The sequence below is a fragment of the Electrona antarctica genome, assembly GCF_951216825.1.
Source record: "Electrona antarctica genome assembly, chromosome: 7".
Classification (NCBI taxonomy): Eukaryota; Metazoa; Chordata; class Actinopteri; order Myctophiformes; family Myctophidae; genus Electrona; species Electrona antarctica.
In genome coordinates, this window is record NC_136812.1 from 39,164,425 (window position 1) to 39,192,337 (window position 27,913).

The window sequence follows — 27,913 nt, forward strand, 5'->3', positions numbered from 1 at the left end:
GATTTGTGTGGTTTAGCCAAATGTAAAAGATTTTCTTTTTCTATCAAAGCTAAAGTTGGGTACAAATATTACATAACTTTGAGGTTTTAAGAACTTTAATTTCAATGTTAGGCCGATATGAAATCGATATGAAATTATCCACAAAAATAAAGTACCATGTCACAAATATTTACAATATACACAGAAAAAATCACAGCAATAATATTTGTACTTATACTCTAGTATTAACAAATAGAGTATTGCTATTTTGCTAGAGTAATGGTGAATAGAACAAATGTTAGAAACTCATACTGTACTAATCTGTACTTGAAATTCAAATACAGATTCAATTAATCTCATATCAACACAATCCACTTCAAACATTGACTTTTACCTGCATTCCTACAGTACATGAAATATTCAGTATACCTTATTGTGAAGCAGTAAATAAATATATGTAATATAATTGTTTTAGCCTTTTAGAACAATAATAACAGTGTTAGTTGCTGTCCTCAAAGCTGCCGTTGCTGCTGAAGGAGGAGCGGAAACGCATGGTGCTCATGGGATCAGACACATAGCCTGGGGAAGAGATATGACAGTTTGAAATATGAAATATATTTACCAATAATTACAATCTACACAGTAGTTGAAGTAGAAATGAGTTTACAATCTTGACTATTTTGATGTCACTTAACTCAGTACTCGCATTGTGAGCTTGTACATCGAAAATGGCCGATGTACAAGCTATATTCATATATTTGAAAGCTTGCGAAATGGGACATTCTGCATAATGAGTACATAATACTTCTGGTATATACTTTAAGTACATTTTGATACCAATACTTTTGTACTTTTACTCAAGTAAATGTTTAATTCCGGCGGTAAATGCGTTAAGTACTCGGACAGCGGGTACTGCAGTTTGGAAATTCTATAATATTCTGACATTATTTGACATACATTATGTCAGTTTAGAATCTTAAAGAGAATCCACTTTTGTGAAGTCCAAGCCTTCCAAGGGAACCCAATGTTTACAATGACACACTTAACAGCTTTGCTTTCTAAAATCATTAAATTATAATATATCAGCTGGACATGCATTTCAACACAAACCATTGCGGTCAATAGGTGGAAACTGCATATTCCGCCTCACTTCATCCAGAGTCAGACCTTGGGTTGCGTTCTCCCTCTCACTGAAAATGAACAACATTGTCTCACATGAGAAATCCTTGACTACAACAACAGTACTGGCCGTGTTCTGGTTAGGGTGGGCTGATCACTACACATAATTAATTCAGATACAGTAGATGAGGTGAAGCTAAGTACTAGGCAGGAGAAATCCCATATCTAATGTCCCCTTGTGTTTAATATAGGATGACCTATGCCCGATATACAATATCTGGGCACTTACTTTCTCCAGCGGAATACATAGGCTATTCAAAATTGATGATGCCTTTGGTCAGGTGCCAAGGAATTTCTGACGGCTACATGCCACAGTAGCACAACACAGAACCCCACCCTCTAAAAGAGGCAATTGGAGACCGGGATCAAGGTAACCGTGTCTGTGAACATTGTTAAGACACACACACAAGCTGACGCACACACATACACACAAACACAGCCTTGGGCAGGCCACCAGTGGAGTCTTTAGTCAGAGTGCCATGCATGTTTTATTAGATGTGCTTCCCTTTATTTGTCAGCCCTGTATCCGAGCAACTCCACTCCTCACAGATGCAGTAAAGTGTCTCAAGTGTTGTGCAGTCTACTGGTCAAACAATAGTGATGGCATTAAGGAGGGATGTGTGCACTATCGCTATCACAGAACCCTTTAGAACAGGCCCGGACATGACGTCCTTGGAGTCACAAACAATTAGTTGAAACACTAGATGTTAACTTTGTGTTTTCACAGCACTACAAGGCAAGGGGGAACTACTGTATGTGTAATAACCTCAGTAAAATTGCTTTGTGGAAGATTTGTGTACATAATTTGAGGAAGAGCAACTGTCCTGTAATAGAACAGTCCCATGGAGTGTCCCATCTAGCTGCCCTTGAGCAACTCACTGAACCCAGTCCTGCAGAGGCTATGGTTGAATGGATAAATAATGGTGAGGATTTTATTGTGTATATGCCCGAATGTAATTAGTGTGGTGGTACCTTTGACTCCAGATGGCGAAGGCACGAGTATTGAGAGCGTACTCCAGCTCAAAGCGAGTGCGCAGCGCGGCCACATGGTTCCGTCCGGGTCCCCCCCGCCCGACCAGGCTGTCAGAGGAGGCGGAGGGGGACAGGGACCCACTGCTGTTACTGGAGGCTGGAGACATCAACTGTGGGTGGAGAACAGTGGGGGAATAAGTACATTTACTCAAGTAATGGACTTAAGTAAGATTTGGAGTTACTTTTACTTTACTTGAGTATTTCTATTTTACTTTAGAATTTATTTATAATTATTTTGTATTTTTGACAGCTGCTTGCAAAGCGTCTGGACAACATGTTGATCTACCTCTAGTAGCGACCTAGTCATGATTGGCTGCCTCCTAAGCCAATGGGAGACTTACTCATAAAACCCATAGTCTGAACGGCATAAAACCCATAGTCTGAACGCCCCAACGTGAAGCTGTGAGCTGAGGCAGAAGCTGAGGCAGAAGCTGCGGCACACAAGCGGTTCATAAACGAGAGTTTGCTGTAGCTGGCAATTATGACTGAGTCATTCTTGTTACTTAATATTTATACTCCACTACATCTCAGAGGCAAATACTGTACCACAAGTTACTAGCTACTTTGCAGATTTAGATTATAATGTATTATTATCGTTTTAACTACTCAGCAGAACATTACAATTAATAATCATTTAATAATTACAATTCAATAATATGATTTTGAAATTGACCATTCTGCATAATGACTAGTTTTATGTTTGGTTCTGTAAGTATTTTGATGCCGATACGTTTTCAAGTTTACTCAATTAAAATGTTGAATGCAAGACTTTTACTTGTATTTCTACATTGTGGTACAGTAACTGAGTACTGAGTACTTTTGCCACCACTGGTAGAGAATACAACCCACACACAGACATACAGATGGTGCCTTCCACTCACTCACTACTGTGTCCATTCCTCAACACCTATCCATAACTTACAACATTTTGTAATTCCTGCCTTTAAGAACCTACCGCACTGCTATGGAAACACATGATTAATTATTCACTAAACATAGAGCATTTCGCCGTTACATTTTGTCCAAAGTAATTAAAATGTTACCAAACACATTTTTGCCAACTTACCAATGGTGTTTCCATCATGCTGTATGTACAGTACTTTCTTTTTTTTTACCATGCAAAGTATTTTAACTGCTTTACGGTCTTTGGCGACTGCATTTCCCTCGCTGGATAGAATAAAGATCTCATCATAAAACAATACCTCAAAATTACACAGACATTCCTCCAGGTCGGAAACCACCTCAGAGAACTCTGGTCTATCCTAAAATGGAGAAAGCAGATGTCACCATTATTTCTGGTAAGGTTCAAGTAAAAAAATAACTCTGTTAGACTATAGCACTAATGAGATGTTCCCCTAAAGTGATATATATATATATATATATATATATATATATATATAAGATATACTTGCTCACCAAAAATAGGAGATCTACAAGCTGTCAATGTGTCGCATTGTGTGTCGCATCGCAATAAGTATTAATTAGGCCTAAAACGGACACACACACACACACACACACACACACACACACACACACACACACACACACACACACACACACACACACACACACACACACACACACACACACACACACACACACACACACACACACACACACACACACACACACACACACACACACACACACACAAACACCTGTGTCCTCCCTATCACTGTGCACTCATTCTAGTCCACCCACACAGGAAGCAAAGGTGAGCTGTGCTTCAAAAGCAGAAGCAGACCTTTAGATCTCGTCTCTCCCTGTGTAAAAGAACAAACACTGCCACCTTGGAGCGGTTCAATTATACATCACATCTGCTGACAACAATGGCCAAGGTCTGTTTGTGTACTGCTTTTAATGAATACAAAACATACAAGGTCCACAATAAAGCATTTATTTAAAGAATACTCCTCAAAGGGCTTTTATTTTCAATTGACGTAATGGAACCTTCTCTCATTACCGTACATAAACCATCTTCTTCAGTCTACTGTGAATAATTCACCTCTGAAATAACATCCATGTACAATTGTGGTGTCTTTAATTATATGACTGTGCCTGCAGTCAGTGTGGCACAATGTACCCTTAGCAAATCGCTGTACCAAACAGGTAGCACCTAGGGAGGGCCTCAGGGGACATATGTGCATTATAAATTCCCGTGATAGCTGCTGCCAAAGATAACCGTGATAAATTCTGTTTTGTAAATGAATGCCAGACAGAGACAATATACTGTAACTGGTCTCTCATTGAAAAATACTGGATCTCCTGACACACCTTTACACCCTGGGACAGTGGGGAACAGGGCAGTGGGACACCAGCAGGGCAGAGACGAAGCCCAGAGGGGGGTGCATCCATGACCTCCACAGAGGCAGTTGGCTGGCAACCAACCAGCCATGGCAAACAACGAGGCCAGAAGCATACGACGAGGAGGGGGGTAGCAGAATGTGCCAGCACGCCTGGTTGTCTAACGACGCTTCTAATGAGACATGATAAACACGGCAAGCCTATTATGTACTGTACATAGCGGGCTGATGCAGAGGGAGGGGCATCGTACTCGTACAGTAAAGTTCATGTGTACTGATAAATGTGCTGCCACGCTTCAATGTGGCATCCTGGGAATACTGTGGGCCTGTCCCATTCATTAATGCAGTACACCTGCTTATGCTAGCAGCCGAGTCAGCATTCACTCACTCACTAAACACAACTAAACACGTCATTATGCTGGCAGCTGACTCAGCCAGACATGAAGTGAGCTTGTAGATCTGCTATTTTTGCTGTCATATTAGAGTATATAAAAAAAGGGGGAGTTGGATTGTTGTAATAAAATAAATATAATCTATTACATTTTTTAAAATATCTGCTTTAGATTGATTCTAACCTAGCCCCGTTTTGGAACCTCAAAGTAAAACATTTAGAGCGGGGTGAAACAACCGCTTTAATCCACCTTAAATTGCTTATTTAGTCAGCCTGTGGCCAGTCAACCCCCGTCCACGGTCCACATGTGCAGTACTGCTTCCGTAAGATTGCATTGGGAAAACAGGGTATTGGCTAACTTCATAAGCTTTGTAAGCGGTTGTTTCATCCCAGTCTAAATGTTTTACTTTCCACTTCTAATAAGTTAAAGCTGCACAATGCGACTGCACTATGTAACTTTGCTGTTCTCCCCTAGATTTGAACCCGGGTCTCCTGTGCAATGCTGACAATTATCTAATGGAGCCAAAAAAAAAAGTTGACCTTCATGTCAAACCAGAAACACAGGATCTAAATGTCTCAATAGAAGAGCAGGGAGACCAAATACAACCACCTCAATACTCTACCGATGCCATACGGATTGAAAAAACATCATTTTATTCACACATAAAAAAGTAACATGTGTCTACATTAAATATTATGGATGGAGGTGAAATAGGACAATAGGACACGTACAGTACCTCTGGACTGGAGTTCCAGCCCCTCAGTAGGAGAGCAGAGATGGGCTTGGGGATGGAGTAGCCTACAGGAGGCCGGACGTGATGGTACGCCATGTCTGCTGCTGCTGCCGCTGGTAGGAGCAGAGAGGGATAGATCAGTGATTCTCAACCTATTTAAATTCACAGACCCCTCGTTCGATATAACGCTTTATCTCTGGGACCCAATCTACACTGTAAAATGTGCACTTGACCTTGTTATGACGACCATGCAGATTGACCGTGGTCATTTCATTTGTTCTCGTTTTTTGTGACTTAAGCTTGTTTTAGTTTGTTTCTTGACCACAAGTTTAAAAAGTAATTTAACTGAGCCTACGTTCTTGGTTTAAATGTGATCCTAGTTTGAGGCACTACTACACTACTCTCTCTGCATTAATTAGTAATGATGTACTTGTTTACCTTGCTTAATGTAAGTCGCTCTGGATAGGAACATCTGCTAAATGCCTAAGTTGTAAACTGTAAAATCTGCAGTGTTCTTTTAACTCTTTGGGAGAGTAGAAATGGAACAATTTACATTTGTACATTCTCTGAGTTACAGAATCAATCCTAAACTAAATCGATCAAGGACCCCTGAGGATCACTGGACCCAACTTTGAGAACCACTAGGTTATTCTCCACTGAAATTATTTTCCAACTGCTAAAGATTAATTTACAGTGTACTCTATCGCATGACAGTAGATCCTGTGCGATGTTAGTTGAAAATGAATTAATAATTTTCGGCTGTACCGTTAATCTACAGAGAATAATGAAAAAAGTAAATGTTAATATTATATTTTCTACAAGGGAAATAGGTTGGCATTTGGCAGAGTCTCTAGTTACAGTTGTTATTACGTACTGTGTCATTTAATTCAAGTCATTGATCAATAAATGACTAGAAGAATTACCAGGTTTCAAGTGAGAAAATGGTATCTCTCCTGTCAGCAGCTCCCACAGGCAGAGGGCGTAGCTGAACATGTCTGCCTTGACTGTATAGCGGGTGCACTGGGTGAACACCTCTGGAGCCATCCATCGCAGGTTCTACACACGTACACGCACACACACCATTTATATTACTATACTTGTGAGAATGATAATATTGTAGGTAATGTCGGACATTTCTACCTATCTATAGCTTGATCTACATTAAAGGACAACTTTAGTTTTTTTCAACCAAGGTTCGTGTTCTAGGTTGTTATTAGAGAAAGTAAAAGATGAGTGTTATTTTTTTTTCATTTGCTGCTTTCTTTCGTTTTAGGGATTTTAGCTGTTTTTGACAGGGGGGGCGGGGGCATTCGAGCATGGGGCTAAATATGTATTTTTTTACAAAATATTATGGCGATTTATTTTTGTATTATTTACTATAGTCCTAATAAACCCCAGGAAATTACATCTGGCCACAAAAAAAATCACAGGATCTACTGAATGTGAAGGTAGCCTATTGGGGGGAAGCCACACTGTGTGTTATAGGCTCAATGTCAGTTTGACACATTCAGTAGATCCTGTGATCTTTTATGTGCAGATGAAATTTCCTGGGGTTTATTAGGACTATAGTAAATAATAAAAAAATAAATCGCTATAAAACGTTGTAAAAAAATACATATTTAGCCCCATGCTCGAATGCCCCCGCCCCCTGTCAAAAACAGCTAAAATCCCTAAAACGAAAGAAAGCAGCAAATTAAAAAAAAAAATAACACTCATCTTAGTTTCTCTAATAACAACCTAAAACATGAACCTTGGTAAGCTCACAATGTGTTATTGTGAGCTAGTAGCTTGTATGTAGAACGACTATTTTCCGAAGTGTGCTACCCGCTATACGGCAGTATAACCCCAACCCCTAAACCTAACCTCTAAATGCGTAGTCCTAACCTGAATATCTCTGCTGTCGGCAAAACACTATCCAACTCCAAAATATTGTTTTTTCAGGAAATGAAAAAATATATATTTTTCTTTTTCAGGAAATGAAGAAAACCTTATGTTTTGAAAACAAAGCATACTGCCTCATCAAAGTTGGTGTTGTGACTTTATATATTGTCAATTACTTGCATGAGAGGGGGAGAGTTGGTGGAGTTAGTTGCTTTAGCAGACATTTTGAGGGTTCAATGAAGTTAAGATTAAGAAGTTTGTCCAAAGCGCTTTTTACTACTTTTCATTGGTTCAATATGTTTTACCAGCACACACGTAAGGGTTTTCATTATGCGAAAAGAAATCTAAAACTTCAAACATTGAGTTAGGTGGTTTCTCCCGACATCAACGATATGTTATAATAATTTTTATAACAATATTTTTTTAAACCATAAAATCTCTTGAGAGGACAGGAACATTTTCCTCACAATTACTAGGCTAAAGAATTCCAATTCCACTATACTATACTTGTACTACTTGTATTACTACACAAGTGTAGTAATACAAGTACACACACATGCACGCACACGCACACGCACACACACACACACACACACACACACACACACACACACACACACAGCCAAATTAAATTACGACTGCGAGGAATCATTGCTTAAAACACACAAAATCACATTATATACCATAAACCCTCAAAACAAATCAATACGAAACATAAAATTCATCAATCACACATCCCGTGTACAGTACGTACACCCACACACACACACACACACGTGTGCACACGCTCACAGCCAATTACCGTTGTAAAACACTGTACTCCAGCGAGAATAACTGGTTGCTCAGAACAGGCTGTACCCAGAGGACGTAACACACTTAACACTAGACTGCTAGGCCAAGCACTCTGGGTGCTGATGACTCAGCACACACCGAGACACTATTTGCATGAGGGCAGTTTTCTCAGCGGACGGTAATTGATGGCAGGGAGCTCCAGCCAGGGCTATAATAGTGATATACGCAATGCTTTTATCCAGGGCCTGAAATATGCTCTGTCGCATGACGGTGTCGTGCGGCTGAAACGGCCAACCTACAAGCTCTCGAGGTGCCGCGGACGCAAAACCTGATGAGCTTGTAGGTCGGCTGTTTTCGGCGCGCGGCACTGCCGTGCGACAGAGCATAAGTCGGGCTAATTACAGTACGGGCGGCGCAGACGTTTTTAGTACAGGTGGGAAAAACAGGGCCTCTCACCCTGCCGATGTTTAGTGCCATGCGCCACCCACAGAGATACGTAGCACTGCAATGTGCTGTCAAAGTCAGTCTCTGACTTTACTTTGACATACCTGATGGTTTTACTCAGTGTGTGTGTTAAAGGCGTTACATAAGTCAGCTTTAAAGAGACACAGAGCACGGACTAACCCCAGGCTGCTTGGTCATGTTGTCCACCTGAACAGACTGCAGAAACCTGGATTCTGCACAGAAGCAAGAGAACATTTAATAACACAAAGTAAACCCGTTTACTTTCAAAGTTAATCTTATGGCATTTACGCTTGATTAGACAGTGCTTTGAAAATAGATGAGAATGACAAAGACGTGGGAGAGACACACACACACACCCGCACGCACACGCACGCACGCACGCACGCACAGAGCAGGGAGATGATATGGCATGCATGAGCAGGTCATGCGCTGTTTTTGAATACAGTTACTGTTGTATTCATGAGTTCTACACAGTGACAATTCCAGCCAGCTTTACAAACCATCACATTACTTCTGTCGAGTTATTTATGGGTATGCAAGATTCATTCTCAGAAGTTGGGGAGAAAATATAGTGGCTTATGGGGTCTGAATGTATTTCCAAACAAGAGATAATTACTGCACGCTCGTGAGGTAAAAAGTGCCTGCGGGGTCATAAATACCAAGCCACTTCTTACTATGCTTCGCAGAGCAAGGAGGGGGTTGGGATCTTGTCACTTTCCTGCTGTGAGAGAAGCCATTTATGGCTCACAGGAGAAGTCAACTCAGGGCACATGTCAATGGGATGAAGTAACTTTAATCTTTAATTCCTTTTCAATTGTTTAATGTGTTCAAATAACCCATCATATATCGGATGGGTAAAAAGCCTAAATAATAATACCTATAATAATAATAGACAGTTTAATCTAACCTAAAGTCAGCCAAACTGTCCTCTCAGAGAGAGGGCAGGAAGGATGGTCCTGTGGCTTCTGATTGGCTGTAAGTGTTAGCATGGAGGTGTGACTTCGGTCAGGGCTTGCATTAACTATTCTGTGTAGCACAATATTGGACCAGATTCAAAATACCATCGAACGAACCGCTACATGTAGCAGGCAGATGCCAGCGGTGCGTATAAATGCTATATAGAATTGTGCATTATTCATAATTGATGTAATATGATGTTTAGATTGTAACCAAGTGTTATCTGTGTTTCTTGTCTCCCGATCGATTGATTAATGACAATTAATTAATGAAAAGGTAGATTTAAAACCACACAATGTGTGATACACACACACATACTCAGTGATACACATATCACTGAACTAAGTCTGAAAACCATCAAGGAAGCTAAGCTTTACCAAGACGGGGCTGATTCTGGGACGGTTTAGAGTGTTTAAATGATAGCTAGAATTCCTGACCAACAGAGCAGGGTAGAACCACAGACCAATAGGACAGAGCTCCAGGGTACTGAATTCATCTTGCGTTGGGGGACGTGTGAACAGAACGTGTGAATGTATGTTGTAAGTGTTTATGATTAATATTAATTAATAAAAACCCTATAAAATGCACGTTTGAGTTCATCAAATATAAGCTATTATTGGAACATTTAGTTCACAACTGTGCGTATTAGTCTCTTTAATCTGCTTGCTCCAGGGCCGGTCGGGGCTCGGCTATACCATCGCCAAATAACCGAACAACTTCTCAGAAATAGGCTATAGAGGACTGTATGTAACAACCCAATCCAGGCTCACTTAGTTACAATGACTACAGAACAACGTCCTCTGCACACAAAACTCGTACAGCTGATAGCAAGGAGCACATGGGTCAAAGCCACATCATCCAGGAAACTGGAACTGTGACAAACATTTCCTGTATGCATTCGATGATCATGTCAAGTAGAAATGTACCAGGAAAAGAAATTGGAATCAGGCAGCGAACATACCCTTTTGTTCTAAGGCATTAAAAACGCTGTAATAAACCCGTACCGTACCTCCAAAATCAGCCACCACTGCATGTCCGTCCTCATAGAGCAGAATATTATGACTGAAAGGGAACGCATGTAATCGTTACCAAAATAACAGTTATTATATTTATCACCATTGGCATTTGTCACTTTGACAGTATAACTGTCATAATTATGAAAGGCTCTGTTGCCGACAATTATAGGTTTCTTCAAAAAAGGCACAGAAAAACGATTTTATAGTGACCCCTATCCCCATTATGTCTTGTGCCTTACCTGTTGAGGTCTCTGTGGATGATTGGTTGCGTGAGGTTATGCAGGTACTCCATGCCCTTGGCCACGTCGATGGCAATGATGAGCTTGGACTGCAGGTCGATCAGCCTGTCCATTGACACATCATTAAAGGAGTGGGGGCCACTTAGTGGCCGGATCAATGGTCCCTGCCAATCACCACCCCACAGCCACTTAACACAGATCAATAGGACAGTCTATAAGACAGCAGCACCTGGGCGTGCAGTTAGTGGAACGCTTCATAAGGATCAATGGTGAGCCCCGACCAAAAAAAAGGGGAAACAGATTGGTGTGCGAGACATTATAGATGAAGAGGCTGATAGAGAGACATCAGACATGTGTCACTGGGATTGGGTCATGTAAACATGGGCTTATTTGACACCGAGTAACGTTGCAGTTGATTGTTCCCTCCCATGCCAATAAGTACATTCAGAGGAACTTTTTGTCGATTTAACCACATTAACCCTAGCATCTTGTTTCTGTTCATGTCATAAAAGGTGAACATTTGGCAGAAATGGCAGATCTATAAGCGCATCGCAATTCGACACGTTGTGAGCTTGTAGATTTAATTAGCTAGTTGTAGCGAAGAGATTTGGTGTAAAAAGGAGAGGGCCAAGTATAGACATGATTGGTGAAAGGGCCTTTCTGTGTGGAGTTTGCATGTTCTCCCCGTGTCCCCTAGGGTAGGTACCCTCACAAAAACATGCAGTAATCCTGGTCTCTAAACTACCTCCCCCTGGCCAGCCGGGGCGCCTGATGGAGGGGAAGGAACTGGTCGGAATAACGAGTTCCTTCCGCGCGTTTGGACTCCTCATGCAAAAAGGGAAGCATGAGGTCAGTCGTCGTCGTCGTCATCGTCCCCCCAGGTTGGTAGAGGAAGTGTAGCGACCAGGATTACATTAGATAATTGACACTGGGTGAAGAAAATGGGTTGCAAAATCGTGGGATAAAAATGATTAAAAAAAAATGTATAGACATGATTGCGGAGTCAAGCGGCACCGCAACTACAAGGCAGCGCTCTGTGGATTCGTCCTGCCCTGGGGGAGCACAGGGTAGAGAGTATATATCTTCATATGAAAGAGTTAATGGAAGTGATTTTGTTTACAGACTATGACCAAAACTGACAGTTGTATGTCTTAACGAAGACGTGTACGTTGAATTGAGACCTAGATGAACAGATCGGCAAAAACATCAGCCAAATGAATCCATTTGGCATCTACAGTACATTAGTGTGCGATTCCTTTTCCTCCTTCCAGTAATTCAAAATGGTAAGAGTCACATTTAAGGTAACACCGTAAATTACATAAGATATTTCCCATGTCATCGTATTTGTAACATATCCAAACAGCCCATATACAAACAAACACCTTTTCTGCTCATGAAGCAGGGAGAACAGAGATCCTCCAGAGATATACTGGGTGACAATGGCAAACTGGCTGGGGTCATCCAGGCACGCACCAACGAACTGGATGACACAGGGGTGGTTGAGGCGACATAGGATGGACACTTCTCTGCAGAACATGTCCACGTCTGACTTGGAGCAAAATGTGTTGGCTCGATAGCTAGACAGGGCAAGATGACATTAATGACTGAGTGACTTCATTTCTTCAGGGATGTGGTGGTGTAAATATCGTCGCTGTCGGGCAGAAACCTTGTGTCCAACACTGTTACTTTTCAGGACATGATCAAAAAAGAACCTGTGTTCCAACTTCCAGTCCAATGTAGGTATTATCTAGTCACAAGCTCTTGTTAATACTTTTTATTCGTTCAAATCTATACTAAAATATATTTTGCACAATTTTCCAAATTGTCAAAAAATGTAAAAAGAAAAGCAGATCGACAAGCTCACAATGCGTCACATCATGATGCGAGCTTGCAGGTCGGCTATTTTCTCGACTCTTGTAGAAAAACAAAAAGAATATGAAATATGGAGGTACATTGTTTCTGCCCAACAGCAATGATATAACGCAGCAGTCCATAAACGTTTTTGGCCGTACACCCCTGCTACCTCCTGACCTAGCTGATACACCCCCCAACACAAAGTCTGGTTGCATTTTAATATGATTATGGCAAATAATCACACTGCACTGAGAGAACTGCAGCTGCTGTATACTCCCGCAGCTGCTCTATACATCTCCTTACAATAGTGGTTTACCGGATTTTGCCATTTGTGCTAAATAACACCATAAAACCGCCATTACCCTTTTCATGTCACGCATCCCCTGCCTAGAGGGCGTTCGCGCACCACAAGGGGTGCACGCACCACAGTTTGGGAACCCCTGATATAACGTATCTTTAGATGCGTCAAAAGTTCTGATTACCGTTTTATGGCGACAACTTTGTTCCGGCACTTGCCTCTATAGACCTTTCCAAAAGAGCCTAAAGAGAAGGTGAAAGCAGATGTGACGTTAAGTAAAAAGAGGATCTGGTGAGGAAGCATGTCGGCTGAGAAAAACTCAGAGATGGCGAGGCTAGCTTGATTTACCTGAGCCAATGATCTCATTGAACTCCAGGTCAGACAGCTGTAGGTGGAAATGGGATGGAAGGCTGGCTCTGAGTAGCAGAACGTCAGCTTTCTCTGCAAATTGGATCATATTTCAGAAGTTATTTAATGTCGGGGGACAGCAGTGAATGACATTGTCAGCAACAGTAGCTACAGTATGTTCCATCCCTTGGCAACAGAGAGTGTACAGTACGTCATACCAGCTGACAGGCATTTTAAGTGCAACAAATAACGCTTTGAGCTTTACCACTCTTCATTACCTTTAGTCATGCTTTTGATCTTGCCCAGGGGAGATGGCACAGACACGTAGGATCCATCTGAAAGACAGCCAAATGAACATACTGTACATGTATGACGTGCAACAGTTATTCAAACTAATCTATTCAATTATTATTTTTTTCCTTCCAATGTTTTAAAAAATAGGGAAAATATCCGTGATGCGTTGTGAGCTTGTAGATCTGTTATCTTTGTGCAACAGTGCTGTGCGATGAAGTAAAGAATAGGGCTTACAGTAAGTGTTCAATCAGACAAATTCATCTAAAACGTGCTTCTTGATTATTGAATTAATTTAAAACTAACCAATAGAATAATTGCTAAGACAATAATCTATAGTTGCAGCCCTACAGACATGCTGTGTAGACTAGAGTACGTATCCACACTAATCCACACTAATTGAATGGATTGTGGCGCTGCTCCGTTACACGTATGTTTAAGTGGCAACTGATCCATATGACGACAGCTACAGGGTGACTTACCGCCTCCAGGCTGGGAGTACTCATTGCAGGGGGAGTCAACGGGTCCTTTGTAGTGTTTCAGTAATGTGACAATGGAATCATGGCCTAGGATATAACACATGAGGTTAGAGGCCCAGAGATTCTCAAACATTCTCATGTCAAGGACACCCAAACCGTATGTATGTATTTGGTTAAAATGGGTAAGGTTTAAAAAAAGGCAAAAGCATGATCTGTTGCACTGGCCTAAAAGTGGGTCTTTTAAAACTGCTTCAACTTCTGAGAATGTGTTTGGTTCATTAGCCACCAGATGGCATACCTTGTATGTATGTATGTATGTATGTATGTATGTATGTATGTATGTATGTATGTATGTATGTATGTATGTATGTATGTATGTATGTATGTATGTATGTAGCTGTTAAGTGAGCACACGAAGCAATTGTGAAACTAAATTATTAAAATAAGGATGTGTGTTTGAATGTCCCTCTGTCCACAATGACTCAATGCACTATATCATAATCAAATTTTATTTTAATTTATTTTGATCCATTGAATTGATCCAAAGGGATGAGACTGATTGCTTTTAAAAGCTTATCACAAGCCATTTAAAGTCTCTGCCTAATGTTTCCTAGAAAAGATGTAAGACAATTAAATTACACCAAAGATTGTCATTTTGCGGTGGTTCTCAAAGTAGTGTCCAGGGATCATCAGGTTTCCTTGAGGGGGTTCATTACAGGTCTGTAACTCAAGAATTATGGGTGTCCTTGAAATAAAAAATTTTGAGAAGCACTAGGTTGAAATAATGTCATTGTCAGTACGGTCTACGTGGAATATAGCAGTGGTTCTTAAAAGGACAATTTCGGACTAGAAGGCTTTCTCACCTTTATTTGTAGTTGTTACGTCCCCACCAAAGAGGTCCAGGTGTTATTTTGTACAAAAACCCATTATTGGAAATAAATCAAAATAATAAAAAAGAAATATATATTTTCAAGAAAACCCAATGCCCCATTGAGGGCTTATGGTAGGGGAAATAGCCAATAATGGGTTTTTGCACAAAATAACACCTGGACCTCTTTGGTGGGGACGTAACAACTACAAATAAAGGTAAGAAAGCCTTCTAGTCCGAAATTATCCTTCAAGTATATTTTGATGCCAATACTTTTATACTGTTACTCAAGTAAAAGTTTTAATACAGGGCTGTTAATTGTAAGAAAGTATTACTACATTGTGGCATTGTTACTTTCACTCTTCTTAAAAAATAAAAATAAAAGTAAAGTACTTTACTTTACTTCCTACACAACTGCCATACAGTATGATCATCAGACCTTTCTCATAGGCCCACATCAGACAACATGATCATCAGACCTTTCTCATAGGCCCACATCAGACAGTATGATCATCAGAGCTTTCTCATAGGCCCACATCAGACAGTATTGATCATCAGACCTTTCTCATAGGCCCACATCAGACAGTATGGTCATCAGACCTTTCTCATAGGCCCACATCAGACAGTATTGATCATCAGACCTTTCTCATAGGCCCACATCAGACAGGTCTGCTCATCCTTATTCTCCCCGCTGGACCTGCTGGGGTCGCAGGCCACCAGGTTCATGTCTGCCCCGTTGTCCAGCAGGAACTGCACCAGACGGATGTGACCATGGAAACAGGCACTGTGAAGACCTACAGTAGAGGTATTATATCACAACTGGTCACATAGCGACCGTGCAAGTTAACCACTTAACCCATTTAAACCTGTTAAGGGTTAAGACCTATATATTTGTTACACCTTTCAAGCAAGGACAGCATCTGTGTCACATTAGTTGTTGTTGTTATATACCTGTATAGCAATTACATTATAATAATAATTACCGTATTATTATTATTATTATTATTATTATTCATAAACCTTTTCACAAAGCTTTTTAGAATCCTCCTCAGGTTTAAATATTTTTTTTTAAGTTTCAAAAGTAGCAGACATGTCACACTGCTATGCGGACACCACGCTGATAACCAGTGATTACTGTGATTTACAAGACATATAAATACATACCTGTATGTCCATCCCTCCCTTGGTGGTTAATGCTCATTGTATTTTGGTTCAACAAGAACTTAACCATCTCCAGGTTTTTACCATAAGTGCAGGCGCTGTGTGACACAAATATACACATTACCTCAGACGATCGGTTTTCATTTCCTAGTATCATTGTTTGAGTAAACTCAAAGAAATCTGTGCTACATGAAAAGTTGCAAATATTTAAACAGAAATACCTGTGAAATGCTGTTTCGCTGAATATGTTTTCCTTTGTTAGGCTGTCTGTGCCAGATAGCTGAACAATCTCCTTCACCGCCTCGAATTTACCATTATAACAGGCCCTACAGAAACACATCAATTTGATATCATCTCCCAAAAGTCTCTGATTTGCATAGCACTCAGGCATTTCGAGAACATATGAAATACGTACAAATGTAGTGGAGTGTCTCCGTAGATGTTGACAGAGTGAGGATGGACATGCCAGTTACCCTGCAGGAGAAAGCGTACCACCTCAAGATGACCAAACCGGGCACAGAAGTGGAGAGGGGCATGGTCCTCATTGTCCTGAGCATTGACTAGAGGGACGGGTACAAACATCACTTACTGTACTGGTTCTTGAGGGGATTCCAGGGGTCCCCAGCATAGTATAGCATCAAAATCAGTTTAACCCTGGCTAATAAGCCTTAATACGTTATACCGTCCTTCCCTCTATAACGAAAATGTAAAACTTCTCAATGTAACTTCTTCATGAAATTATTTTTTTTAAATGTTTTGAAATAATAATTAAAAACAAAATGTAGGAAACAAAAAATAAAGGGATCCATAAAGATTTCTCCGCAACCCACAAATGGGGCACAAGTGCTCTAAAAAGGACAGGCAAAATGTTGCTGTGAGATAACCAGCTATACTCCTAGCTGGTCTCTGAGTCTCATTCCTTTCTCTCAGCCAAACATCCAATGGATTCTTGGTTTTGGGACTTAAAATAAAACACTGTTTGTTTTGTTTGTGAATTCAAACCCTCACCGTCGATCTTGCTCCCGTCTGCCATCAGCATTTTGACAATTCCCAGGAACCCCTTGGCAGCAGCCAGGTGTAACGGCCTGTCACCCACCTCACCAGTCACGTTCACATCAGCCCCAAACTTCAACAGCAGCCTCGTCACCTGAGAGAGAAAGAGAGAGAGAGAAAGAGAGAGAGAGAGTTTTTAATGAATGACAATGGGGACATAAGTTATTATAAGTACAGTTAGGTGCCACCGATATTGTCCCTTATCATTTGACCCATTTAGGCCTGACCTCAAAATTTAAAAAAAATCCTTCTAAATCCTCCAGTTTTGAAGATGGCGGCAAGCTAGACGGACGTGTGTCTCTCAACTCCGCAGCTTGTTACAAATTATTTAACAAAAAAAACAGACTAATGGAAAAGTGAGCAGTTTTATTTAAGCAACCTGATGATGAATAACAAAAGAATGCCCAAACGAGGTGGCAAAAACCAAGCCAAGTTGAGCTTTGGTTCTGCTGGGTCCAAGGAAAGCGGGGAAGCTAATGCTAGCAACATGGCTGGGGCTGAGAGCTCGGGAGCTGAGGGGGAAGACACGGGCCGTCGCTCAGAGAGTGCAAGTTGCTCTATTCTCGAGGCTATCAAGGAGATGAAATCCGAATTCTCACAAAAGTTAGATTCAGTCATGTCGGCGATTGAAGGTATGAAGAAAGAGGTCGGAGATTGCAAAGAACGAGTCAAGGGTGCGGAGACTCGCATCTCTGGCACTGAGGACATTGTTGCTAGCTTACAGGCTAAGGTCCAGGACCTGGAAAAGAAGTACAAGCAAATGGAGCTAAAGGTTCTGAGCGGAGAAACAAGGTCCAGAAGATCCAATGTGAGATTGGTAAATTTGCCAGAGAAGACAGAGGGTTCTGATGCTTGTGACTTTCTCGAGCAGTGGCTGGTAAAAACATTGGACTTAACGTCGAAGCTAACCATTGAAGTGGCCCACAGGATTGGGCCGAGAAGAGAAGACAACGCTCCTCCGAGGACTCTCATCATGAAATTCCTGGACAATAGACTAGACAAGGTGAAGGTGATGAGGGCTGCTCGAACCAAGGGCCAAATCAAGCACGGGGATACATCTATAAAACTTTATCCCGATTTAACCGATGAGGTGCGCAAGCAGCAAAAAGTTTTTGACTCTGTCCGACAAAAACTTCGAGAGATCCCTGGGCTACGTCAAGGAATAATGTTTCCAGCTAGGTTATTGGTGACATATAAAAACAAAACTCAGTCCTTTGACAAACCAGCGGACGTGGATGACTTTATTCGACGAATAAAAGACGTGTCTGGAGCAGTCAGCAGTGGAGCCGCGGAGAAGTGAGGATGTGAGGTAGGCTGGCTAGCTAGCTAGCCCGAGGCAGCTAAACCAACACGGGGCACAGAACTTTTTATATATCCCTTTAATGTATTTTTTTCTATACAGTAAACCGTGATATAATTTTGATATGTTCAGATCATAGTTGTGCTCGGCACGCGATATTATTTTATACTGAGTTGTACTCTGAATGACGTTAAATGTTTTGGTTTTAGTGTCTCGATTTGTTTTGAATGATATGCTAGCTTGTTGTTATCTTGGAGCTACTGTTAGCTGAAGGCTAATATGTTGGGGGCCGTGGGGGTTCTTTTTTTCTCCCCGTCTTTGTTTATGGTTCAGGCTGATGTTGTTTTTTGGTTGGGGAAGCTTTATATTATTATTATCCTATAACTAGATCGTGTGGTTTGTACTTATTATAGTAATTGGGGATAAATGATGACACTATAGTACCGTGTCTCGGCACGGGACTCAATTTCCCATGATGCATCTGGGTCCCGGTTTTGTATTTCAGTTCCGGATCATTGTACAGACCTAAGGGTCATCTTAATTTTGAGGGAGCACCACTGCTGGTACCCTCCGGTACTACACCCGGATTTATAGTATAGCATTTTGTGTAGTGTCCCCTGCCACAGGGCTTTCATGGCACAACTTTGAAGGGATAGATTGCAGAATAGTGTACTCTTTTGGTACACATTTATATTTCGTTTTACATTAAATACACAATCTAAATTTAAAAGAAGGCAATGGGTGGGGGGGGGGGGGATTTAATAAAACCAGGAAAACTATGTTTTTGGATAGTTCACTACTAAGGGTTGTGTGTGCACATGTATGTATATGCATGCATGTGCGTGTATGTGCATGTGTATATACAGTATTATTATACAAAAAATAATTTATTAAAAAATAAAGTATAATTATATTATATATTTAAAAAAAAAAAAGAGAGATGGGGGAAGGGAAAAGATTAAACATCGGTTGTAAAAAAAAATATTTTTTTTTTATTTATTTTTTATTTTCTGCTCAAGGTCTAATACTATGGTTTAAATTCTGTTTTCACTTATATTGGGGGAGGGAGAGTTTATCACGAGGCGAATGGTGATGCTGGGTCATTCCTCACATTGTGTGGAGTGGTCTTTAACCTTTTTGAAGTGGGAAGCAGGGGGGGGGGGGCAAGCCTACTCGATGGGCTCAGGGGTTTTGGGGTTTTTGTTTTTCAGGCTCACTGTCGCAGCCTTTGTTTTCATGTTATGTGTTTATTTGTTTGTTGAAGGCACTGCTCTAAATTCAGGTTCAGAAAAGTCATTTGAGATATGTGATTATGGCTAGAGAATTGGAGGTTAAATTCACTTCATGGAATTGTAGGGGTTTACAAAAAATCAAAAAGGTTAAGCAGGTGATGGGAAGGTTAAAAGATATCCACTCGAGTATTGTCTTTCTCCAGGAAACGCATTTGATACTGAATGAGGATATTAGGATTAGGAAAAGATGGCGAGGGGAGGTGTTTTCAGCACCTTTCACTTCCCAGGCTAGGGGGGTCATGACTCTTATACACAAATCTATCCCATTTAATGTTACTAAGGTAATTGCCGATAAAATGGGGCGATATTTGATAATTCAAGGTAATCTTTTTGCAGAGTGTCTTATTTTGGTAAATATCTACGCACCGAACAATGATGACCCAAAGTTTTTCAGTAACTTATTTATATTATTGACATCTCTTGGGGGTCATTATCTGATAGCGGGGGACTGGAATGTGACCCCTAATCCTACTGAAGATAGATCTACTCATTCAGACAAAACTCACTCTAAAAGTAGGGAAGTTATTCACCAGTTTTCCAAAGACTTAAATCTTAGAGACATATGGAGAGATAGAAACCCTGGTGTATCTGCATACTCATGCTATTCTAGTACATACAAAACGTACAGTAGAATTGATTTATTTCTGGTTTCTGCAAGTCTTGTAAATAGAGTTAAGGACTGTGTGTATGATAGTATCCTAATTTCAGATCATGCTCCTAATAGTTTGATTTATGTAGACCCAGGTCGGATGCGGGACCCCCCTAAGTGGAGGTTTGAGCAGAGATGGCTCCAGGACCCTGAGCTGATAACTTTTTTGGAAGAACAAATAGACACCTATTTTGCTACAAATACGGATGAAACATCGGCAACTATAAGGTGGGAAGCATTTAAGGCTTTTATTAGGGGACAGATTATAAATTTTACGAGCTCCAAAACAAAGAAAAACAAACAAAAAGTTATATTACTGGAATCAAAAATTAAAGCTATGGAAGGTTCTTACTTTAAGAAGCCTTGTCCTAAATTACATCAGGAAATATTATTATTACGTGCACAATATAATGAAATATCCGCTTCCAAAGCAGCAGCTAATTTGTTAAAGCTCAAACAAACTATCTTTGACCAGGGTGAGAAGTCTGGCAGGGTTCTAGCCTGGCGCATTAAACAAATGCAAACTGAAAGAGCAATCAACATGTTAAAAAATGATGTTGGGGAGACGATAGAAGACCCTATCCAAATTTGCGAGGCATTTAGAGATTATTATGGTAAATTATATAGCTCCGAGACAAATCAAGAAGATGTAGTTGAGAGCTCCTTTTTGGATGGAATTAATATTCCTAAAATTCGAGAGGAAGACAGTAAAAAGCTGGGGGCAGATGTGAGTATTGGTGAGATTTTGGAGGCAATGAGTAATATGAAGTCTGGAAAAGCTGCAGGGCCTGATGGTCTGCCGATGGACATTTATAAAAGATTTGCGGGCAGATTGGCGAGACCCCTCTTGGACATGTATACTGAATCTTTTGAAGAGGGAGTATTGCCTCCCACTTTGAGAGGAGCCCTCATTATACTTTTGCCAAAACCTGGTAAATCAAATGATAGATGCGAAAATATGCGTCCAATCAGCCTCTTAAATTCTGATCTTAAGATACTTTGCAAAATACTTGCAAAGAGACTAGAACTTATTCTACCTGAAATTATAGATGAGGACCAGAATGGGTTCATGGTGGCCCGCCAGGGTTTTCACAATGTAAGGAGAGTATTGGATTTATTGCATGTCCAGGAGGGGGCGCCAGATACAGCCTTTTTATCTCTCGATGGGGAAAAAGCTTTCGACCGCGTAGAGTGGCCGTTTCTATTCGAGCTTCTTGGTCGATTTGGCTTGGGGGAGAACTTTTGTAAATGGGTAAGACTGTTGTATAACGATCCATATGCAGAAATACTAACCAACAATAATATATCTAGACCGATTAGGATCCATAGAGGCTGTAGACAGGGATGCCCTTTATCACCACTCTTATTTTTGATCGCAATTGAACCATTTGCAATTGCTGTAAGGGAACATACACTAATTACAGGTATTAATATAGAAAATCTAGAGCACCGCATATCTTTATATGCTGATGATGTAATATTATTCCTGAAAAATTTGGAGATATCTGTCCCAGCTATTCTGGATCTAATAACTTCGTATGGTCGCATATCTGGCTACAAAGTAAACAACTCTAAGTCATCCATTATGCTTCTGAACTCGGAAGAAAGATCAAACCCTCCCGGTCATGTTCGTCACTTCAGACCAGTAAATGCCTTTACTTATTTGGGAATCCAAATCGTGCCAAGGTTGGAAGAGGTTGTGAATGCCAATTATGACCCAATTTTAGCCACAATCGAAAATTCAATTAATAGATGGTCAAGTCTTTCAATATCTTTGATCGGCAGAATTAATATACTCAAAATGAATGTACTTCCCAAGCTATTGTATTTATTTCAGAACGTACCCTTGTCACCTCCACCAAACTTCTTTTCTAGAACCAGGAAATTGTTTACCAACTTTATTTGGAACAATAGACGTCCTAGACTTAGATTGTCCTTACTTTATCTACCCTATGATAGGGGAGGATTACAGTGTCCTAACTTGCTGTGGTATTTTTGGGCAGCTCAATTGAGAACACTAATGTTCTACTTTACAACGGATGCGGCGCCGGCATGGAAAGATGTGGAATCAAGCTCCTTGAAGTTACCACTCCCCCTTTATATTTACTCAGATACTTGTAAAAACCTAAAAAGAATTACAAGCAATCCTATAGTTAAAACAATGATTGAAGTCTGGCATGAGGTTAATATATTTTTGGGAGAACATCCACGTCTCTCTCGCTTCAGCCCAATATGGGGTAATAATCAATTTGTGCCAGGTAGAGCTGATGGGGGGTTTAAATTGTGGGCTGATAGGGGAATAGGTCAATTAAGGGATGTATTTGAGAGGGGTCGGGGGAGTATGCTCTCGTTTGAGGAACTGGTCATTAAATATGATATCCCTCGCAAACACTTCTTTAAATATCTGCAACTGAGGGACTTTATTAGAACTAATCTGGGGCAATCCATGCTGGCCCCATCCATGTCTGTGCTGGAGAAAGCTTTGGTTAATGACCCATTCGGAAGGGGGTTAATATCAGATTTCTACGCCCTATTGGTTGACTTTTCTCCGGAATCCTCGGAAGATAGGCTTAATGCCTGGAGAACAGATATTCAGGAGGATTTAACAGTGGAACAATGGAGTACGGCTTGTGCACAAGCTCAATCCCAGACTGGGAATACTCGTCTAAAACTTCTACAATACAATTGGCTTATGAGAGTGTACATTACACCAGTGAAACTTAATAAGTATAATTGTAATATTCCAGATGTATGCACCAGATGCGGTGAAGATAGAGGCACATTGTTCCACTGTCTATGGTCCTGTCCAAAATTGATTGAGTTTTGGGGGAAGGTCGGGCAGGAAATACAGAAGATTTTGTCAATAAATATTGTACCAGAACCAAAGTTCTTCCTGCTCGGTCTATATCCGGAGGGACACAAGATAAAGCGTAATGAACAAATGTTTATAGATATATGTCTTTTACAAGCTAAGAGAGTGATAGCATTGACCTGGAAGAGGCCGGACAAACCAAGTATTACACAGTGGTTCAGAGAATTGTCTTTATGTCTACCTTTGGAAAAGATTGCATACATTCTTAAGGACAAACAAGAAATGTTTCAGGAGGTGTGGGGCCGTTTTATGAGATACATAAAGAACAATAATTTGTCACATCTAATGGATGGAGCTGAAGAGGAGTAGTGCTGTTGTTGTTGTTGTTTTTTGTTTTGTTTTGTTGTTTTTGGTTATTGTTGTTTTGCTTTCTTTATATCAGTAATTGTCTTGTACTGTTCATTGTTGTTTTTTGTATATGTGTATTGTCATTTGTGTGTAAAAAGGAAAATAAATATATTGTTGAAAAAAAAAAAAAAAAATCCTCCAGTTTTCTGAAATAAATATTTTCACGATTTTTCAAAAATAGCAGACCTACAAGCTCGTAGCGCGCTATGAGCTTGTAGATCTGCTATTTTTCAATAGCTAAATTATAACATAATGTTTAAAACACCAAAAGGGGTTCCCGCCCAAAATGGGTTAACTGTCCTTTTGCGCAGATCACGCAAACCTCAGCAAAAAGAAAAGGACAATATCGATGGACTCCAACTGTAGATTCAAAGGAAGTAGATTCAAAGGAAATGTCATCAATTTGGTACTATCTGAACATATTCTATTACAGTGGCAGTGCTATGATGACATGTGAGAAGTATGTTATCTGACTGATCTGATATGTCAGGTGTAGTTGAGTACCTGCATGGCTACCTGCTCATAGTCATAGTAACACTAGGTGGATGTCAGGTGGACGTGGTGTGGGTGAGTACCTGGCTACCTGCTCATAGTCATAGTAACACTAGGTGGATGTCAGGTGGACGTGGTGTGGGTGAGTACCTGGCTACCTGCTCATAGTCATAGTAACACTAGGTGGATGTCAGGTGGACGTGGTGTGGGTGAGTACCTGGCTACCTGCTCGTAGCCATAGTAACACTAGGTGGATGTCAGGTGGACGTGGTGTGGGTGAGTACCTGGCTACCTGCTCATAGTCATAGTAACACTAGGTGGATGTCAGGTGGACGTGGTGTGGGTGAGTACCTGGCTACCTGCTCATAGTCATAGTAACACTAGGTGGATGTCAGGTGGACGTGGTGTGGGTGAGTACCTGGCTACCTGCTCATAGTCATAGTAACACTAGGTGGATGTCAGGTGGACGTGGTGTGGGTGAGTACCTGGCTACCTGCTCATAGTCATAGTAACACTAGGTGGATGTCAGGTGGACGTGGTGTGGGTGAGTACCTGGCTACCTGCTCATAGTCATAGTAACACTAGCTGGATGTCAGGTGGACGTGGTGTGGGTGAGTACCTGGCTACCTGCTCATAGTCATAGTAACACTAGGTGGATGTCAGGTGGACGTGGTGTGGGTGAGTACCTGGCTACCTGCTCATAGTCATAGTAACACTAGGTGGATGTCAGGTGGACGTGGTGTGGGTGAGTACCTGGCTACCTGCTCATAGTCATAGTAACACTAGGTGGATGTCACGTGGACGTGGTGTGGGTGAGTACCTGGCTACCTGCTCATAGTCATAGTAACACTAGGTGGATGTCAGGTGGACGTGGTGTGGGTGAGTACCTGCTCGTAGCCATAGTAAGCAGCAATATGCAGTGGGGTGAAGAACACAGCATCCTGGACATTAACATAAGCTCCATGTTGTAGGAGTATGTCCACTCCCTGAACAAAATGACAAAAAAATGTCAAAGCTTTTTCTGCCGTTTATTCTTTTTATCGGCAATCAAAATGTATTGCTGTGATCGTAAAAATCGATCACAGCGGGCAGACGCAACGACGCAGTGTACCTTTCGTTGTCAATGGAAGCCAGCGACATGACGTTGCAAAGACGCAATGATACATGTAGCTGCTCCAAATCAACTCACAACGCGTCTTTGCGCCGTTGCGTCTTCCCGTGAGAACGCACCATTAGAGAAGATATAATTTATTCTACTTTATTTCAGTGTAGAAAGACAGTAAACCAAGGGGGCAGAGAGAAAAGACATGTACGTGAGACAAGATGGAGCTGTCAGACTCGAACCATAACATAAAGGGTGCTGCATATGGTGATAAAAACTAATCGTCAGATTCTTGTTTTTTTAAGCAGGATCAGTTCTCACCTCAAGGTGCCCAGCCGCTGTAGCAATGTGCAGGGCAGTGAGGGCACCATAGCCCACCTGTTGGATGTCTGAACCTCCATGAAGCAGTGCTGTCAGTTGCTCAGCATTGTCCTGAAGGACATGGGATTAAAAGTCAGCTTCAGACACACCATACCTTTCACTGTTCGTCCTCCAGTCATGCTCATACCCACATTATCATGATTAATTATGGGAATATTCCCATATGCAGCATTGTGCCATTCCCTAAAATACAATGACTCACAAATGTTCCCATACCTAAAATGCCCTGTGTATCAAGCGTATTCACAAATAGTTGTGTGCAGCTTGCACTCCACCATGTGGCAAAAGTTAGGAAGGTCTTCAGATGACAAATCACACCATCCCAAGCACGATATGCAGATCGATGGAAGATGTTAATTTGAAGGCACTAAAAACAAACCCATTTTTTTAATAAAGGTTTAAAGTGTTCTTTCACCTTATAGGCTGCCAAGTGAAGAGCAGTGAAGCCATTCCTGGTCAGTCTGGAGGGACGCAAGCCTTTCAGCATTAGACTCCGAATGTGAGACTTGTTCGCTGCACAAGAACATAATGCATTGAACCACAGGACAGCATCAGGTGTAACATAACAAGTTTAGTGAAAAATAATTTACGTCAATACAGCATAGCAACAACCGACTAGTGTGTGTTATAGGGACCGAAACCCATGGAGTAAAAAGTAAGCAGGGCAGAATTGATACATTTGTTTGAAATGTCTACTTTTGTGCACATTTTAATCACTTTCTAATTCATTGTGTTTGAGCCGTCACCATCCAGCAGAGGGCACAGTCACAAGAGTCAATAGCAATCTGTACAAGGAATAAACCTAATCTGTGAACTCTAAATACAGTATCACTTCACTGAAGAATAAAAGCATCCAATGCCATTACACTGCAAACTGACAATTCGCTCATTGCAGCTTTTAAGTTTTACCAGTACACTGCTGGATTTGTTGTATTGTACGGAATGTACTTTTGTATTTTAGTAATAGAGGGTTGAAGAAGCAAAGGGAACATTTTCACTGCAGTGGACAATTTAGTCAATCTAATCCTTTCTCCCCCTGATGTTTTGGTAAGAGGTTATTAATAGGTCGTGCATACCTCCACACACACAGCAGAGATGCAACAAGGACAGCCCACTCTCTGTCACATACCTCCACACACACAGCAGAGATGCAACAAGGACAGCCCACTCTCTGTCCGGTAGCTCAGATTCACCTTCTGGAACGCTTCATCAGAGCTGAGCCAAAGAAAGAATAAAATCAACATCTTCTGTTTGCATTAACATCCGTCTGCCGCATTCAAAGCTCTCCCCTGCTCAGAAATAAAATATGTGAGTGGATTATGTACTGAGGAACGCTCATTCCGCCTTTCCTCATTTTGGATGAAATTACTTCATGATTCCACAGGCTATGGTTGAAAATGATGCTTGTATTCTCACCTGAAAGCATGTTTGAGCTCCGCCAGCTTGGTCTCCTCGATGCGGAGGTCATCTTCTAGCTTCTCGATGATCACAGAGTACGATTCACTCACTTTCTTCTTCCATTCGTCTTCACAGCCATAACATAAGGGTTAGCCATAATTACATTGTCAATACTATTCATACAAGGTGTCAGAATACATGCAGCCATGGTAAATTTAGCATGGTGATTAACAGTAGAAACACTGTTAATTAAAGGCTCACGCATTTTGTTTAAAGATAGTTTATACAGTAAAAATACAGCACTGTATTTAACCTGTACACCTGAATCAGACATATTTAGTAACTATACTATTTATGCCAGGCTTGTTAAAACAATCGGCACACATATAAGCGAATGGTGGCAACAGAAAGTGAACCCATTCTACCCTCTTCCGCGCAAACTTTGCCAACAGGCCCTGAGATTTGGCCAAAGATAAATCTAGACCACTTAACCACATTGATGCTAAACCATTACCTGTGCATGTCTGAGTTGGTCTCGATTTGTAATTCCCCATTGAGAGAGTCCTTCTCTTTCTGCATGTGTTGTATAGTTTTGTTAACCAGAGTAAAGCGGTAATACAATCTCTCTCCCTCTGCCACAATACTGTAGGGCAAGATAAAGTGGGGGGGGATCATTTCTGAGGCTAAAAATAAACATCTTTGAGTGGAATGCCTGACAACTGACAACTGATCTCCCTTTGTATGCAAGCAAGTTTGTGT

The 27,913-nt window shown here is 41.0% G+C and overlaps 1 protein-coding gene across 3 annotated transcripts; it reads right to left on the reverse strand.

Annotated features, from left to right (window-relative positions):
• Nucleotides 1-455: 455 nt before the first annotated feature.
• Nucleotides 456-27,787, reverse strand: tnni3k (TNNI3 interacting kinase). Of its 3 annotated transcripts, XM_079505231.1 has the most exons (25): nt 27,669-27,787; nt 27,173-27,281; nt 26,886-26,971; nt 26,172-26,269; nt 25,697-25,807; nt 25,161-25,259; nt 17,276-17,414; nt 16,683-16,827; nt 16,489-16,593; nt 16,271-16,365; nt 15,748-15,900; nt 14,242-14,325; nt 13,747-13,803; nt 13,469-13,561; nt 13,305-13,362; nt 12,351-12,545; nt 10,969-11,073; nt 10,723-10,775; nt 8,916-8,968; nt 6,542-6,674; nt 5,622-5,731; nt 3,393-3,452; nt 2,131-2,300; nt 1,090-1,169; nt 456-558 (listed from the first exon to the last, which is right to left on the reverse strand). In XM_079505231.1, exons 1-25 carry the CDS (start codon nt 27,706-27,708, stop codon nt 479-481), a joined length of 2,511 nt encoding a protein of 836 aa, XP_079361357.1. In that variant the 5' UTR covers nt 27,709-27,787; the 3' UTR covers nt 456-478. The 3 variants fall into 3 exon arrangements, with proteins under 3 accessions (XP_079361357.1, XP_079361358.1, XP_079361359.1); XM_079505232.1 differs by lacking the exon at nt 15,748-15,900; XM_079505233.1 differs by lacking the exons at nt 456-558; nt 1,090-1,169 and having other exon boundaries at nt 2,162-2,300; nt 5,617-5,731.
• Nucleotides 27,788-27,913: the final 126 nt, after the last annotated feature.